This window comes from Salvia hispanica, chromosome 6, assembly GCF_023119035.1.
Source record: "Salvia hispanica cultivar TCC Black 2014 chromosome 6, UniMelb_Shisp_WGS_1.0, whole genome shotgun sequence".
Classification (NCBI taxonomy): Eukaryota; Viridiplantae; Streptophyta; class Magnoliopsida; order Lamiales; family Lamiaceae; genus Salvia; species Salvia hispanica.
This window is the reverse complement of record NC_062970.1, coordinates 46,456,687-46,475,478: the sequence shown is the minus strand read 5'-3', so window position 1 is coordinate 46,475,478 and position 18,792 is coordinate 46,456,687. Positions and strand designations below refer to the sequence as shown.

Genomic DNA, 18,792 nt, shown 5'->3' with positions numbered 1-18,792 from the left:
AGCGTAAAAATGGCAGCAAGGTAAAATAAAATATGTACGTATGCAGACGCGACCGGGCTTTGGACAGGAATATGTTCATACAAAACCCAAACCTTGTGTGTTCTGGCTACCATCGCCGGAAGGTACAAATCTTCGAGAATCCGACATAGCTTCGAAGAATGAACGAGCAAGAGTCAGACTGAGGCAAGCAGTAAATCTATTTTATCACATAACACACATTTGCAGCAGAGTTCGTTAAACAAAGTAGAAAGAGCATCCATTGCAACAAATTCAGCCAGAAAGTGTAAACATTCAAACCAACATTTACATTGAAAATGCAGTAACAGACACTCATCGCAAATCAACACCACTAGGTTTAACTAGTCAATGAAATTGGCGGGGAACAAAGAGTGCATAACGGAATGGAAAACCGATACGCAAAGCATAAAATCATATTTCGATCAAGGAGTGAGTGATAAACGTTCGAATAATCTAACCTGTGTGGGATTTAGACCGTCAAAATAAGAGAATTTTTGCAGTCGCCGCCGATGGGTGGGAGACTGCTCCCAAAAAACACCGCGAGAATGACAAAATTCTGAAAGGGATTCGCGGTTTTATGACTGTGCAATCCTGAAATTCCTCTGCAACCCTAGGGGCAAAAAAGGGATCACAAGTATACAATCTCTTTGAATACGGTCAAGCAAATGAGGGGATTGGCTTTGTTTGTAATTGGGCCTATTTTCAACCAAATGGCTGCATTGTGAGTAGTCACGACTTTCACAGATTATACACCCAAGGATACCTGGTTTATAAACATTACCCTGCTTAGTAACCAAACGTGCCCTTAGGGTCTCAAGGCAATATATCATTACTATGGTAGAGTCCCAAGTTTATAAGTCCCTAGGCACATTTACTTCTCTAGTCCTATAAATAGGATCAACAACACCAATTCAAATCAATCACAATGTAGTCTTCAAGAGTTCTTGAGTTTTATTTTCCACATTTTACTTTTCAACAATCTGCAAGATACCATGGTTGATGAACTTCGCGGTGAGGTCTGGTGATGGCCCTCGGGGGAGTGAGAAGAATTGGAATGGTCGAACTGGTGATGGTGATTCAGCCTCTATCTCTGTGGTCGAGGTACACTTATCGGTCGACATTGCACCTTCTACAAACACTGTAGACCAAGTTATTTGCAAATAAACAAAGGGAAAATGGAAGAAGGAAAAAATACAGTCAACTCACCAGATATATATATCAACTTCAGATCATGGAATGATTTCCTCCTCCAAAACTTTGGAGGTCAAACCTGAATGTCTGATCTTTTTTGCAATGTGTTTGGTTGTTACCATCTTAAACTTTCGCAGTCCAGGCATCGACCGAATCCTTTCTGGGAGTGTCTCCAGATGTGGACAGTTGTTGATTTCAAGTTTCGTGAGATTACACATTGCATCTTCATCAACTTGTATCATCCTAAGATTCCACAATTCATTGATGCACAGTGCATCGAGCCTTCGAAATCCGCCTTCTTCGATCACCATTTCTCGACCAGTGTATGCATTTCGCAGTTTGAGCTTGCTTAGGGAACTGAGCTTCTCTAATATTGGCATGGGGTCTTCGTCAAGACAAGTATTTATCAATGCTATGTACCTGATCTCTTTAGGTAGATTATCTGCACTTGGTAGCCTACCTATGCGCCCATGTAGTTTTAGTACCTTGAGTCTTTTTATAACACCAATTTCGTCCAAACACGGCATGTTTCTGTAACGAAACCCTCTTATGAAAAGTCTTTCAAAGCTCAGAAGCTTAGCTAGTGTTGCAAAGAGCGTGCCTACATCTGAATTTTCATCAACTTCTTCAACGCCCAACGTTTTTAAGTCATACATTGACTTGAAGCTCGGGTCCTCATATGTCCAATCATAAATCGAGATGTATGTTAGGTTCATCAGCTTCCGCAGCGCATCTACTTTCAAAGGCTTCCGAAAAATCACATTAGACATGTGGAGATCACGAAGGTTTCCCATTTGCTCTATAGTGTTTGGCACCTCCGCAATAAAGTTCAGAGTTATATCAAGAACCTTAAGCTTTTCCAGACCCATTAACGAGTGTGGGATTTCTTGTATGTAATTGTTTCTCAATCCCAAGTATAATAACTCAGTCAATGCACCCATTGCTTCTGATAAAGTCTTCACCCCAAAATCTTCCATGTCAATTATTTTGAGTGATTCAAAACTCTCCCAATAAGACGAGCTAGTGTCATCCAAGTAACCACCACCTCCATGGAAGATGAGAGAAATAAGATATTTGTTATCTTCATTCATTAAATGATTAAACTTGTCTCTGCCACAGTGGATAACACGATGATGGGAATCCTGAGAGGGCCTATTGTTTTCATTGCTCCTTAAAATCTCTAAGCCCATTTCCTCTTCTGCTTTTTGGATGGATATCATGTGTAGTAGGGGATGGAGGCGATACTTTCTTTTCTCAAAGTGCAGCTTCACGACTTCAAGAATCGATCTACAAGCAAAACCCCTAGCAACTCCTCCAAAATGTAATCCAGTTGCAGCCCAAATATGTTCCAACTTTTCTTGTCTCATTTTTGCATTTTCCTTAAAAAGGGAGAAATGCAAGAACTGTGGCTTGACACTTTCTTCCAATTCATGATACATTGGTTCCAATAACTTCAATGATTCACTCAAATCAATTGAATCAAAAAGCTCTTCCCATTCAATCCCTGAACGTCTTTGATTTGCTTTTTGCCTTGCAACATTTACAATAGCCATTGGCAAACCCCAGCATTTTTTCAACATCTCTTTGCCCTTCCTCTCCAAATCCTTTGTGAATTTGTTCTCATCCCTTGTATATTTATTAATTGTTTTCAAAAACAATTGCCAGCTCTTATCAGAATCCAGAGCACTCATCTCATGAGTATAGTCGATGTCGTTTGCCATGAGCTCACAGCGACTTGTTATCAGCAACCTGCCTGTAAGGCCTGCATATATTTATATATATGCATAATAAGAACAATTATTACCTAAAGGAAACTTGCAAAGCTAATGAACTGTGAAATTTGGACTGATTTGGAGATGTATACCTTTGAATCGAAGAAATTTGAAGAAGTAATTAAAATCCGTTACTTCCTGTATATTATCTAAGACTATGAAAAATGACAATCCTTGCAGGTGAAGCATCTGTTGGAGACTTCGGTTGTCCATTTCGTCCAATGACGGACCCCTTTCATATCCAACCACCATTTGCTGTATCAGTTTCATAAGTATCTCTTTCCTACTCGTGCCTCTAGAAATGGATACCCAGGCATGACGCTGGAACTGGCTAGCGCCGGCCTTGTACACTTGTCTGGCCAGAGTTGTCTTCCCGATACCAATCATGCCTTTTATACAAAAACTCCTTAAGCGATTAGATTTTCTAAAAATTGCTTTGTCAAGCAACTTCTTCACGTCTTTCTCCAACCCAACCGCAACTTCCTCTTCTTCTCCTTCTTCGTCTCCAATATTTTTCTCATCAACTCCAAAGTTTATCATCCGCATCCTTATCACCTTGATCTCATCATGGAGGCGCTTGAGTTTGGGATGGGGATTGAATGAGAAACTATATTTTATTAATGCCTCACGTGTCATAACTCTAAATTTCTCATCCATGACATCTTGAGCTAACTCGACCAAGTCAGCCGTTAAATATTTTAGCCTGCTCCTCTCTTCCATACTAAATTCTCTCAAGAAATCCAACATCTCGTTCAGCTCTTTAATTTTTATCCCGATGAATGCACGATCGTTAGAGCCTGTACGATGCAAAATCTCGAGATCTTGTATCATCCCTATGACCGTGGCCTCCGCCATGTTTGTGCTAAAATAACTGCACTTCATAAGATCGTTGCATGTATAGAAAAAATAATTACTCCCTCCATTTTTAAATGAACTTTGTAATATAATTTTCATTCTTGTTTTTGTTTCAAAAATTGCGAGTGTTATTATGATACGTGATGTCTAACATAAAGTGACACAACAAATTGCCAAATAAATCGCATAAGATGGTCAAATTCCGATCCCGATATACATTATGGAATTTAGAGAACATAATTTAATACTACCTCCTTCCTGAAAATTTGTCCCATTTTTCCATTTCCGTCCGTCCCCAAAATTTGCCGCATTTCACTTTTTACCATTTTTGGTAGTGGACCTCATATTTCCCTAACTCATTCTTACTCAAATTTTATTATAAAATAAAAGTAGGACCCACAATCCACTAACTATTTCAACTCAATTTCCATTAGATTTCTTAAAATCCGTACCGGATCAAAGTGGGACTAATTTTGGAGACGGATGTAGTATAAATTATGCATTTTAGAGAACATAATTTAATCGAAAGTCTAAATTGACTTTCAATTAAGTTGTGTAAACGAAATTGTAAAACAATTACTTAATTAATTAAACCAGCTCATTTATAAATACATATTTTATCCTGATTAAATACTACTCCCACCGTCCCATAAAAAATGTTTCACTCTCCTTTTTAATTTTTCCTACTAAAGATGTCACATTTCCATTTATGGAAAAAGGTTATCTCTCACTTTATTATAAATATTATATTTTCTCTCTCCACTTAACTCACAAAACAAAACTTTTTAAAATTCTATGTCATCCCACAAGTGTGACATCTTTTGTAGGACGGAGGGAATACATGGATTTGATCAAAGGCTCTCCATCTTAATTGTATTAATAAGTTAAGTTGGGAAGAAAGTAATTAGATAAGTAAAAGTAACATAGATAATTGAAAAGAAAATAAATTAGGAGACATATGATAATTCGACCCAGTATTCCATTTCGGCCCGTCCCACATAATTTGTCCCACTTCACTTTTACCATTTTTGGTAGTGGACCCCTGTTGGAGACGTTCTCCCCAACTAATCGGTTATCTCTCTTCTCGTGGGTAGACGCTAATCAAACCCTCGACAATCTCGAGAATTCAATCACGAATCTGCTGTTTGGCGGACGTATTCCGTTTCACAGCGAGAATTTGAAGAAGTTCTTTTAACACACGTTAGGTTATAGGTAAAATATTTCATTCATGGAGAAAAAGTTATTGAACGAAATACCCTATTTATAGACTAAGGACCCTAGGACGGTTCGACCTAACTTAGGCATTCGGGAAAGAACCGTAAAGAAAACCCGAACGGGGCTTATAGTTTCGGCCCGACTCAACAATAATTTAAATAAGAGTTCAAAATAAAATCAAAGCAAAGATAATAAAAAAAACAGAGCAAATTCTAACAGCAGCGTCTGACTCTCTTCAGCTCTTGAATTTGCTCGGCTGCTTCAGCTTTTCTCGCGGCCTCAACACCCTTGTGTTCGTAGCGTCTCCAGTTCCTCTACCGTGCTCCGTTACTCTTGCCTCCGGCACCACGTCAGCCTCTGTCTCGTCCTGCTCGCTCATACTCTCCTTCTCCATAGCCGATGTTACGGGGCTGCTCGTATCAACCCCATATTCCACTAACTCATTCCTACTCACATTTTATTATAAAACTAATACTTTAAAAGTAGGAACCACATCCCACCAACTTTTTCAACTCACTTTCCATTATATTTCTTAAAACCCGTGCCGGGTCAAAGTGTCCCGAATTATCTGGGACGGAGGGAGTACTATATTTATCTAAATAATTCTGAAACTATTGAAATGGAGTAAAGAAAATACCTTTTTAGTGAATTCAATCACACTCTCTTTTCGATTAATTTCAGATTTGGTGGATTTTGAACTACAAATTCATAAACTCCAATTACTTCATTTAATCGAACAAATGATTCAGATTTAAAGTAGAATAGTTAATAGTAGTACAAGTTTATATCAATTACCACTTCATTCCAATACCAATAAAATTTCATTTCCATGGTATCAAACGTACCCTTACAATTGCTCCCTTCAATCACAAAATCTGATATACACACGTTAATTTGATAATCGCAGCATTAATTTTAAAAACATGGACTCAAACATGTCAAAATTAATTTTAAACGGTTAAAAATCCAAAATTATCACTAAATTGTTACAAACTATCGAATTTTGATCAATTAATATCTTGTCAAATTTTTCAGCACTCGTAAGCTTAGTACAAATATTAAAAAAAAATCCCCACCACCGCAAAAAAAGGTCATTGAATAATTTATATACTGCACCAGATATTCTAAATTGAATCAAATTTTTAAAAATTCAAATTCATAAATCAAAACAACATAGTAAGTAGTTATATGATGAACTTTGAAACTATTCAAAGGGAGAAAAGAAAATACTTACCTTTTTGTGAACCTTTCTTCTTATCTTTGCTGGTTTCAAATACGATTTCAGAGTTTGAAGTGATTTTGAACTACAGGTGCTCAAATTCACTAGTGCTTTATTTGGGACTAATTAGTGGAGTATATAAAAATATTTATTGTTGATAAATGTTATGATGACACCAATACCACACAAAAAAGCATACCTAATAATGGGGACGAATATTAGCTGGCTTCAACAATTGTGTTAATACTTTAGATTAATTTAAACAAGTTGGCTTCTGTTAAGGGCCCTTCCCTTAACTGTGATCGGCGGATCGCACTCGGCTATCAATAACTTCTCCGGCGTCCAATCGTAGGATCGGCGGAGGCAAGATTTAGCTGTACGCGGAAGCCTTTCCGTCGGGAAGCTCAATATCTAGGCTCGAGGAATCTTCAACGAGGAGTTGGGCAAAAATTATATTTTCTTATTCATTCATTGCTTTAAAAAAAATAACAAGCTCTCTATAAATACTAGAATACTACCCTAACTTATTGAATAAAAAAACAAAGATATGGTAAAATAAAAGATACTCCCTCCGTTCCATAGTAGTAGAGTTATTTTGCCATTTTGGTACGTTCCATAGTAGTAGAGTCATTTTCTTTTTTGGTAAAAGTCAACACATTTCTTCCCACCTACTTTACTCTCTCTTACTTTATTCTCTCTACATCTCTCTACCTTTTTCATTTCCTACTTTATCTTCATTTATTTAACTCACCTAACACAACTTTTTCTTAATCTCCGTGCCGAAAAGAAATACCTCCACTACTATGGAACAAAGGGAGTACTAAATAATTGAGATATCTAAGGATTGTATCAGCTTCACAATGTATTCTTTAAAGAATCATGAGAACATTAGTCGCCTTTAATTATATAGAATTGTTCTGCTGGATAAGGTGTGTGGAGGAGCAATCATCTTAAGACAACTTCACTTGCATCTTTATCTTTATATATAAACTAAGAATTAGATAAATATTTTTCTCACTTACTTTTAACTTACCCACCATTCGATGCACAATTAATTAAATTGTTACGGAGCACTAAGATAAACATAAAATGCTACATTTCTTATGTGAGCATCACACTCGTTAGACGTATGTTTAGTGTTGTCGTTTCGAGTTATATATTTAGTTTGATTCTAATACATTAAAAAATGTTATTAAAAATTTGAATTTCACAAAATTCATAAAAGTCAAAGCTCGATTCGCTCGTTTTTTCTATGATTTTAACTAAATTAATAAATTAAGCTTTGATTTTTATGAATTAATAAAATAACAAAAGTTGGAAACCAAATTACTCCCTCCATCTCACAATAAGAGTCACACTTTGCCATTTTTGTTTGTCTCACAATAAGAGTCACACTTTTACCATAAATGGTAAGTAGGTCTCACATTCTACTGACTCACTTCACTCACATTTTATTATAAAATCAATATAAAAAAGTGGGTCTCATATTCCACTAACTTTTCCAATCCACTATTCTTTACATTTCTTAAAAACTGTGTCCATAATAAGAGTGACTCCTATTATGGATGGAGGGAGTATCTGCAAACACAAAAATAACAAAGGTGAACTGAGAAAGAAGTACTCCCTCTGTCCCATTGAAGATGACTCACTTTTTGAAGATGACTCACTTTCCTTTTAGGTTTGTCAACTAAGATGACTTATTACTAAAAATAAATACATCTTTTTCTCTACTTTATTCTCTCTCTTACTTTACTCCCTCCACTTCACACACAAAATAAAATTGTATAAATTCTGTGCCGCCCAAGGAATGAGTCATCTTGTTTGGGACGACAGGAGTATATAATACAGGCAACAAACAAAACAAAATACATAAGCTTCAAATCATGGATATAAATCCTCTTCCAATACTCTGGATGTTAGGCCCGTGTTTCTGATCTTTGTTGCAATTTGTTTTGTTGTTACCATCGTAAACTTCTTCAGATTCTCCATTGATCCAATCTCCTCCGGGAGTGTCTCCAGATGTGGACAGTTCTTGATTTCTAGTTGCGTGAGCTTTGAAATTGCGCCTTCTCCAATTTGCATTGTTCTAAGATTCCACGACTCATTGATGCAAAGGATGTGAAGGCAGGGAAACCCGTTGCACTGGATCACCATTTCTCTACCAGTGTATGCATTTCGCAGTTTGAGGTCATATAGGTTGGGCAGTTTCTCTAGTAATGGCATCGGGTCTTCGTCAAGGCAAGTATTTACCAGTGTCAAGTAAAAAATACCTTGAAGGGAATTATTGGCACTTGGTAGCCTAGCTAGGCGCCCAATTAGTCTGAGTTCCCAGATTCCATTTACAGCACCAATCTCATCCAAACACGGCATACTTCTGAAACAAAACCCTCTCAAGATAAGGTGACGAAGCCTCTCCAACTTAGCTACTGATGCAAAGAGCTTGCCTACATCCGAGTTTTCATCAACTTCTTCAAATGCCCAATTTTCGGACTTCAAGCTCAAGGCCTTACATGCCCAATCATAAATCGAGATGTAGGTCAAGATCTCAAGATCATGTAAAGCGCCAATCTTCAAAGGCTTCCGGAAAATCGCATCACGCATGTACAGATTACGAAGGCATCCCATTTTCCTTACGATACTCGGCATCTCGACCAAAAAGTTCAGATAAATATCAAGAACTTGAAGCTTTTTCAATCCCTTCAACGACCGTGGCACCTCTTGTATGTAATTGTTTCTCAATCCCAAGTATCTTAATTCACCAAATTTGCCGATAGTATCTGATAAAGTCTTCATCCCAAAATCTTCCATGTCGAGTATCTTGAGCAGTTCAAAACTCTCCCAATAAGACGGAGTAGCATTGTCCAGGTAGCGACCACCTCCATGGAATATGAGAGAAACAAGACTTTTGGTGTCTTGGTTAGTGGGATGTTTAAACTCCTCTCTGCCACAATGGATAACATGATGACGAGGATTCTGAGACGGTCTGCTATCCCCATTGCTCCTAAAGATCTCAAAGCCCATTCCACTTTCAGCTTTTTGGATGGATAGCATGTGCAATAGAGGATTGAGATGAAACTTTTCCTCCATTCACGACATCAATAATTGATTGACCAACTAAATTGTTAAGAGAAATTCTTGCATGGTCTAATCCGCTTGCCATACAAATCTGTTCCAACTTTTCTTCCCTCATTATTGCATTTTCCTTAAAAAGGGACATGTGCAAGAAACATGGCTTGTCTAGTTGATCCAATTTATGATACATCGGTTCCAATAACTTCAATGTTTCACGTAAATCAACTGAATCAAAAAGTTCTTCCCATTCAATACCTGATAGTCTTTGTTTTGCTTTCTGCCTCGCAACATCTGTTATAGCTAACGGCAAGCCTCCACATTTTTTCAGCATCTCTTTGCCCTTTCTCTCCAACTCCTTTGAGAATTTGTTCTCAACACTTGTGAATTTATCAATTTTTTTCAAAAACAATTGCCAGCTCTTATCAGAATCCAAAGCTTTCATCTCATGAGTATAATACATGTCTGTTGTTCTAGCCTCATAGCAACTTGTGAACAACAACCTGCTTCCACACTCTGCATACATATGATTAGAACAATTACTTCCTTCGTCGCACAATAAGAGTCCTATTTTGCCGTTTCGGTCTGTCCCACAATAAGAGTCTTATTTCACTTTTACCATTAATAGTAAGTAGACCCCACATTCCATCAACTCATTCCACTCATATTTTATTATAAAACTAATTTATATCGGTGGGACTCTTATTCTACTAACCGATTCAACTCACTCTTCTTTACATTTCTTAAAATTCGTGTCATAACTAAATAGAATTCCTAGTCCTAATCTGGGACGGGAGGAGTAATACAAAAGAGATAATTGAAGGCAAGCTACTTTTGAATTGTGACATTTGGATAGATAAAATTTTATTCCTGAGATAAATAAAAGGACTAAGATACATACATACATTCTTTCGGAAGAGCTTTCAAGATGGATTTCAATTGCATTTCTTCCTGCACGCTGTCGAGGACTATGAAATATGCCTTTCCTTGCAGGTGCTGTCTAAGTACCCGTTGGAGACTTCGATTGTCCATTTCCTCCAACGACGAATCTCTTTCAATTAGCCCCTCATATCCAATGACCATCTGTTGTATCAATTCAATAAATATCTCTTTGTTACTCATTTCACTAGAAAGGCATACCCATGCACAACGCTGGAATTGGCCCTCCACGGCCTTGTACACTTGCCTGGCCAGAGTAGTCTTCCCGATACCAATCATGCCTTTGATAGACAATGTCTGAAAGCGCTTTTTCTTGTTTAAAATCGCTTTCTCGACCAATTGCTTCACGTCTTTCTCCAACCCCACCACAACATCTTCTTCTACAACAACGTTTTTTTCTTCGGTTCCAAAGCTTCTCATGCGCGATTTTGTCATCTTGATCTGCTCTTGGAGGGGATTCAACTTGCAATAGAAACTATCATCGTCAATGCCTTCATATCCGATGTCGACGACATCTTGAGCCATCTCGACAAGGTCAGCGATCAAATATTTTAGCCTACTCCTCTCTCCCAATTCCAAGCATCCCAAGAAATCATACATCTCTTCCACCTCCTTAATTTTGTCCGCCAGCATGGAAAAGTTGTTATTTTCGCAACGGGAACACCGCAGTTGATGCATAATATGCAACATCTCGTCCATGTTTATGGTTTTAGAGGAACTGCACTTATGTATAGAACATAATTAACAATTTAAATTGCAGAATTCATCACTCTATGTTCATTCGATATAAGTTTAAATTTAGTGTAAAGGTCAGATTTTGCCCTAAACATATGATCAAAATACAATTTGATCCAAAACATTCACTTTATGAAAAATAGGTCCATAACAAATGAAAATGTAGACAAAGTAGTCCTTTTTTTTACGGTTCTGTTGAAAAGCTAACGGTCAACGCTAATTGCACAGTGGCATGACCGTTAGTTTTTTGACGGAACCATAAAAAAGGATCACTCCAACAAGGATTTCATTTGTTATGGACCTGTTTTTCAAAAAAGTGAATATTTTGGACCAAATTTGTATTTTGGTCATATGTTTAGAACCTAAATTGTCTTTTACTCTTAAACTTATATCTAAATTCAATCCTATTTTTTTAAATGGTGAGTATTCGATTCAACATACTAAGGCGGTGTTCCTTTTGGAAGATTGTATCCCGAGATTAAATATGTATTTAGTCTGTTTGGTTCATGACATTCAATCCCACAACTCAATCCTAAATGGGTAATCACATGGTAATTAGTCATAGCTAACCTCTCCAACTAAAATAATCTCACAACTCAATTCTAGATTATATCTTGGTACTATTTAGGAAACCGAATACTACCTAAGCATACACGACATTTATCAAGCAGCTTTTTCAAAAACAGTTAGGGTTTATTTGGTACCATGGAAGTGAGGATTTGTATTATAGGCTTAGTTTCACAAATATGTTTAGATTTGAAATTGAATTCCAAATTCAATTCCAATTATATCATTTGAACCAAAGTAAATATTGGGAATTCAAATAGATAATCGCAGCATTAATTTTAAAAACATGGATTCAAACATGTCAAAATTAATTTTAAACGGTCAAAAATCCAAAATTATCACGAAATTGTTAAACTATCGACTTTGATCAATTAATTAGTATCTAGACAAATTTTTCAGCACTTGTAAGCTTAGTACAAATATTAAAAAATCACCACCATCGCAAAAAAAAGGTCATTGAGTAATTTATTACTGAACCAGATCTTCTAAATTGAGTCAGATTTCTGAAAAAAAATTCAAATTTAAACTTCTGGATTTAAAAAAGCAAAACAACATAGTAAGTAGTTATATGATGAACTTTGAAACTATTCAAAGGGAGAAAAGAGAATACTTACCTTTTTGTGAATCTTTCTTCTTATCTTTGCTGGTTTTGAATTGAATTTCCGATTTCTGAGTTTGAAGTGATTTTGAACTACAAATGCTCAAATTCAATTAGTGCTTTAATTGGGACTAATTAGTGGAGAATATAAAAATATTTGTTGTTGATAAATTTTATGAAGACACTAATACCAGACAAAAAACAATACCTAATAATGAGGACAAAAATTAGCTGGCTTCAACAATTGTGTTAACTAAAACAAGTTGGCTTCACAATGTATTCTTTAGAGAATCACGAGACCATTAGTCTCCTTTAATTATATAATTATTCTGTGTGGAGGAGCAATCATCTTAATACAACTTTACTTTCATCTTTATCTATATATAATATAATAATAAAGCCTCTTTAGTTGGTAAATAGGTTAAATAAAACAAGAAATAGATATATAATTTTCTCATATACAAGTTATTTGCATATATACAAAATGGAAAATGAAAGAAAAAAACATACGATCAACTATAACCATATACATATCAACTTCAAACTATGGATCGATATCTTCCTCCCAAATTTCGGAGGTCAAACCTGAATTTCTCATCTTTTTTGCAATGTGTTTGGTTGTTACCATCTTAAACTTTTCAAGGTCAGGCATCGACCTAATCTGTTCCGGGAGTGTCTCCAGATGTGGACAGTTGTTGATTTCAAGTTTCTTGAGATTACACATTGCATCTTCACCAACTTGTATCTTTATTAGATTCCACAATTCATTGATGCAAAGCACTTCCAGCATGTGAAATCCACCATGTTGGATCACCATTTCTCGACCAGTGTATGCATTTCGCAATTTGAGGTATTTTAGGAGACCAGTCTTCTCTAATATTGGCATGGGGTCTTCATCAAGACAAGTATTTATCAATGCTATGTACTCAATCCATTGAGGTAGATTATCTGCACTTGGTAGCCTACCTATGCGCCCATCTAGTTTTAGTACCTTGAGTCTTCCTATAACACCAATTTCATCCAAACATGGCATGCTTCTAAAACGAAACCCTCTTAAGAAAAGATTTTCAAGGTTTGGAAGGTTAGCTAGTGACATAAAGAGCTTTCTTATATCCGAGTTTTCATCAACTTCTTCAATGCCCAACGTTTGGAAGTCATACATTGGCTCGAAGCTTGGGTCCTCGTATGTCCAATCATCAATCGAGATGTATGTTAGGGTCCCCAGATTCCGCAGCCCATCTAATTTCAAAGGCTCCCGGAAAATCACATTAGACATGTGGAGATCACGAAGGTTTCCCATTTGCCCTATAGTATTCGGCACCTCCACCATAAAGTTCAAAGCTATATCAAGAACCTCAAGGTTTTCCAGATGCGCCAACGAGTGTGGGATCTCTTGTATATAGTTGTTTCTCAATCCCAAGTATCTTAACTCAATCAATGCTCCAATATTTTCGGATAAAGTCTTCACCCCAAAATCTTCCATGTCAAGTATTTTGAGTGATTCAAAACTCTCCCAAAAAGACGAGCTAGTGTCGTCCAAGTAGCCACCACCTCCATGAAAGATGAGAGAAATAAGTTGTTTATTATCTTCATTCGTGAAATGATCAAACTTGTCTCTGCCACACTGGATAACACGATGACGGGCATTCTGGGAGGGCCTACAGTCTCCATTGCTCCTTAAGATCTCAAAGCCCATTTCCTCTTTTGCTTTTTTGATTGATATCATGTGTAGTAGAGGATTGAGACGACACTTTGATTTCTCGAACTGCAGCTTCACAACTTCTAGAATCGATCTACTAGCAAAATCCCTTGTAACTTGTCCAAAATCTAATCCATTCGTAGCCCAAATCTGTTCCATTTTTTCTTCTCTCATTATTGCATTTTCCTTAAAAAAGGACAAATACAAGAAATGTGGCTTGATACGTTCTCCCAATTCATGATACATCGGTTCTAATAACTTTAATGATTCACTCAAATCAATTGAATCAAAAAGTTCTTCCCATTCAGTCCCTGAGAGTCTTTGTTTTGCTTTCTGCCTTGCAACATTTATTATAGCCATTGGCAAACCGCCACATTTTTGCAACATCTCTCTGCCCTTCCGCTCCAATTCCTTTGTGAATTTGTTCTCAACACTTGTAAATTTATCAATTTTTTTCAAAAACAATTTCCAGCTCTTGTCAGAATCCAAAGCTTTCATTTCATGAGTATAATTGACATTCTTTGTTCGAAACTCATAACGACTTGTTAACAGCAACCTGCCTTCACTAAGGCCTGCATATGTGTATATATATATAAGCATGATAAGAGCAATTATCACATAAAGGGAACTTGGAAGGCCGATGAAGATATATATATACCTCGAGATGGAAGACATTCCAAGATGTACTTCAATTGCGTTTCTTTCGACATGTTGTCCAAAACTATGAAATATGACGATCCTTGCAGGTGCTGGTGAAGCATCTTTTGTAGACTTCGCGCGTTCATTGCTTCCAATGACGAATCTCTTTCATATCCTACCACCATTTGCTCTATCAGTTTCATAAGTATCTCTTTGTCACTCGTGTCACTAGAAATGCATACCCAAGCATGACGCTGGTACTGGCTAGCGCCAACCTTGTACACTTGTCTAGCAAGAGTCGTCTTTCCAATACCAATCATGCCCTTTATACACAAAACCATAAAGAGCCTAAATTTTTTTAAAATCACTTTGTCAAGAAACTTCTTCACATCTTTCTCCAACCCCACCACAACTTCCTCTTCTTCTTCGTCTCCAGTATTTTTCTCATCAGCTCCAAAGTTTATCATCCGCATCTTTGTCAGCTTGATCTTTTCTTGGAGGGGCTTGACCCTACGGTTATAAAGGGTACCTTCTGTGAAATGATTAATGTCCATGTCCATGAGCTCGTAAGCGAACTCGACCAATTCAGCGATTAAATAATTTAGGCTGCTCCTCTCTTCCATTTTCAAGTCTCTCAAGAAATCCAACACCCCTCTCAGCTCTTTAATTTTGTTCTTGAACATCCAGTCGCAGTCGATGGTTGTACATTCAGCTTGCAAACTCTCGAGATCTTGTATCATCCCTAAGATCACGTCCTCTGGCGTGTTTATGCTTCTACAATCATTGCACTCAATAAGAGCCCTGCATGTATACAAAATAATTACTTATTCCCTAGGCTTTTATTTTCTTGTTCCCAACTCTCAAAAATAGAACGACTCTTTATTTTATTTTTTCTCCACTTTACACAATATAAACAGCATTTTCACGTGCCGAAAAACAAACATTTCATTCAGAATTCGGTGATTAGTTGCACCTGTATATATATCATAGTACTAATGATTACTAAGGTTATACATGCAAATATTTTAGGTTTTTTATGTATATAATTCATGTTGTTATTATATACCTTTTCTCTATTAAATTGGCAAATGTTTTTAGGTAATTTCACAGCCTATCCAGATGTACTGTACACTGCCAAATTTAAATTTTAACTATGACAAATTAACATTATAAACTAAAAATCTATAAATCCTCTTTGAAAAAAAAAATATAAATATTCAGTAAAATTTAATTAGCTTATTTTTGCAATCAAGAATTTTAAAACAACATAACATAATGGAGAGAAAATACTTTTTTGCCTCAGGTTCGAGTCCTCCGTGGTGCTACCTTTAAATTTATATGTTCATTTAACCATAAAAAAAAATTAAAAAAAAAAAGAGAGAGAAAATACCTATTTTTTAAATTCTCTTCTTTCCTTTGCCGCCGTCGAATTGAATTTCCCATTATTTCAGTCACTCACTTTTTCGATGTATCTACGAGCAATTGTGATATCTCTCAGAGTTGAAACAGACTATGTATGAATTACACATTCATAAACTCAATATGGTCAAATTTTAGCACGATAATTTAAAATACTTAAATTTTAATGTAATTTGAGAGTCCACCTGTAACTGAATCTAGCAATAAAATAATTGTATATATAAAAAAAAGTTAGGTCGGTTTAGACAGTTAAAATAATTAAAGTTCACATCAAGAAGCAATGTCCAATTTTCTTCAATAAATGATGTTTGTATTTTCAACATAACTTAATTAATCAAAAGTCTACTCTAAATAATAATTATGTGGTGGATTAGGTGTGGAAGAGAAATCATACGAATTGACTTAATATAAGTTTTGGAATCGAAAATTTAAAACAATTAATCGCTACATGTCTTTGATTTGATCATAAGCTAGAAACAACACTAGAACAATTTCAAGAAAACCAGAAAATTATAGTGCGATTTCAGAATAAACAACAACGTTACGTCCCAATTAGCCCAAAATAAAATTTCTAGTAACTTAACCCAACTTTTGGAAATGGCCATAATATGATCTTCTTAAGGGAAAAATAAATATCCAACTTTAGAAATTACTACTATTATTTTATCAAGCATAATCATAAAAATGCTCTTCGCATTTATATCATTTTATTTGTAAAACGGCTTCGGTTACAATGATCCATGGATTTAAAAAATTGAATATTCGGGGAATACTCCGGCTATTCGATGAACGAACTTATTCGCAAACACACAACAAATTATTTTGCATTCAAATTAAAACTTCTCGATTAGATAGGAAAAACAACGTCATACATAATTATCTAAATAATTCTGAAACTATTGAAATGAGGAAAAGAAATACAGTACCTTTTTAGCGAATCTTTCTTATCTCTGCTGGTTTCTAATTGATTTTCGGATTCAATCACACTCTCTTTTCACAATAATATCAGAATTGGTAGGGATTTTGATCTACACATTCATAAACTCAATTTGGTCAACTTTTAGCAAGTTAAGTAAATGGAGAATATAACAATAATTTGCCAAAAAGGATAGCTGGACTAGACAATTAATAATGTAAACCATGTGAAAGGGACACAATTGACAATAAAATAAGGGGAAAATAGCTGGATTATATAATTTCCTTAAGAATCTCAAGATCATAACTCAGTCTCCTCTGATTATATAATTATTTCGCTGGGTGTGAAAAAGGTAAAAACCAATCATATTTATTTTATGATGAAAACTAGGATTAGAAAATTACTTTTCATTTTTCACTTTGAAAAGTTATAAAATTGATACGAAATTAGTCAAAAATTGTGATTTAAATAATAATTTTTTTAATAAGTTGTTTTTTTATACAGCTTTCAAGTTTCAATGCACCTTTCATCATAAATAAAATCTAATTAAATTGGCACTGGGCCGGAATCAGCCCAATGTAATTGGGCCTAAATTTTAGACCCGGGCTTTTTTTTTTATCATTGACTGTTTACGTTTGTTATTTATGGCAATTTTTTTGTTGTACATTTCAATATGATCTCAATTAGGTTATATTAGCTCTTCCATTATGATCTCCATTAGGTTATATCACAGCCAACCGAAATGCTGTCCACTTGTTGGACGAAGTGCCTTCATGAATCTGGTACGCTGAGAGGTGCTTGATACGAGTTCCCCTATAACACCGCCCGTGCAGCAGGAGAAGACACTTGAGGAGCATGAAACAGAGCCCGAGGTAGCAGGGGAGACGCCACCAGCAAGGAGCGATCGAGAGAAGGGTGAAGCGGCGACGACAAGAACTGTGAGGCCAAGAGATAAGCTGAAACCGCCGAGCAAGTTCCAGAGTTGAAGGAGCGAGAGTTTCTTTTATTTTATTATTTTTGAACTTTTGTTATTTTGAACTCTATTTTAATTATTGTTGAGTCGGGCCTTAATTATAAGCCCCGTTCGGGTTTTCTTTGCGGTTCTTTCCCGAATGCCTAAGTTAGGTCGAACCGCCCTAGGGTCCTTAGTATAAAAAGGGGTATTTCATTTGCCAATTTCATGAATGGAATATTTTACCCTAAAAACTATCGTGTGCATCAAGAATTCTCTTAATTTTCCTTTGCCGTTGACGGAATACGTCCGTGAACCAGCAGAGTCGTGATCTCCCTTACGAGTTTGTCAAAGGGTCGATCATTATCCCTTCACGAGACGATCGATTACCGGTCTATGCGGAGAACATACGCATCAACTGGTGCTTTCATCCCGTACTCAATGACAACAACAAACCTAGGACCATCCTCATCAGAATTACAGATGAACGAGACCACACCAGCACTCTAGATTGAGCATCCACGGCGAACCGTACTGGGAAATCAGTTGGATTTGGATAAGGCGACGGATCCGATCACAGTAGGGTTCGAGCGGCTGAACGCTCGTTTTGACAGTTTGGACCGCTGTGTCGATTCGTTAGAGCGTCCTCGCCCTTTTCCCATTGAGGTCGACGATGCTGACCTTGATAAGGCCGACCGGGAGTGGGAGGGAATTTGATGACCGCTCCTATTTACCAAGAGGTCGTGGTCGAGGCAGGGCCATTCGCGGCAGCCGGCAGGATCGCGGCGGCGAAGGTTTGTATTCGGCCCGTGGGGGGCGTGACCATCACCGGCGTGGTGACAGGGATGGAAGGATGAATCGCCGGCGGGATAATTGGGATCCCCCTCCACGAGGGTATGATGATTGGGGCGACGAAGAACAGTATGACGATCATGCGATGACAGTGTGGGACCCACCACAACGACGAGGGCTCTATAATCGCCAATATT

General features: G+C 36.7%; 3 protein-coding genes across 10 annotated transcripts; all 3 read right to left on the bottom strand.

The window, feature by feature from the left end:
* Positions 1-823: 823 nt before the first annotated feature.
* LOC125196141 (probable disease resistance protein At1g58602) lies at positions 824-6,684 on the bottom strand. Of its 7 annotated transcripts, XM_048094530.1 has the most exons (6): positions 6,286-6,684; positions 5,847-5,926; positions 5,689-5,749; positions 3,074-3,852; positions 1,225-2,971; positions 824-1,156 (listed from the first exon to the last, which is right to left on the bottom strand). In XM_048094530.1, the coding sequence occupies exons 4-5, from the start codon at positions 3,834-3,836 to the stop codon at positions 1,248-1,250; spliced, it is 2,487 nt and encodes an 828-aa protein (XP_047950487.1). In that variant the 5' UTR covers positions 3,837-3,852; positions 5,689-5,749; positions 5,847-5,926; positions 6,286-6,684; the 3' UTR covers positions 824-1,156; positions 1,225-1,247. The 7 variants fall into 7 exon arrangements, with proteins under 7 accessions (XP_047950487.1, XP_047950489.1, XP_047950488.1 ...); XM_048094532.1 differs by lacking the exon at positions 5,847-5,926 and having other exon boundaries at positions 3,074-3,857; XM_048094531.1 differs by lacking the exon at positions 5,847-5,926.
* Positions 6,685-8,032: 1,348 nt separating this feature from the next.
* On the bottom strand, positions 8,033-12,311 carry LOC125193827 (probable disease resistance protein RF9). Of its 2 annotated transcripts, none has more exons than XM_048091736.1 (3): positions 12,195-12,311; positions 10,241-10,996; positions 8,033-9,855 (listed from the first exon to the last, which is right to left on the bottom strand). In XM_048091736.1, the coding sequence occupies exon 3, from the start codon at positions 9,355-9,357 to the stop codon at positions 8,152-8,154; it is 1,206 nt and encodes a 401-aa protein (XP_047947693.1). In that variant the 5' UTR covers positions 9,358-9,855; positions 10,241-10,996; positions 12,195-12,311; the 3' UTR covers positions 8,033-8,151. The 2 variants fall into 2 exon arrangements, with proteins under 2 accessions (XP_047947693.1, XP_047947694.1); XM_048091737.1 differs by having other exon boundaries at positions 10,245-10,996.
* Positions 12,312-12,631: 320 nt separating this feature from the next.
* LOC125197055 (disease resistance protein RPP13-like) lies at positions 12,632-16,963 on the bottom strand. The gene is made up of 4 exons (XM_048095754.1): positions 16,862-16,963; positions 15,907-15,988; positions 14,536-15,317; positions 12,632-14,449 (listed from the first exon to the last, which is right to left on the bottom strand). The coding sequence occupies exons 2-4, from the start codon at positions 15,957-15,959 to the stop codon at positions 12,723-12,725; spliced, it is 2,562 nt and encodes an 853-aa protein (XP_047951711.1). The 5' UTR covers positions 15,960-15,988; positions 16,862-16,963; the 3' UTR covers positions 12,632-12,722.
* Between the last annotated feature and the right edge of the window lie 1,829 nt (positions 16,964-18,792).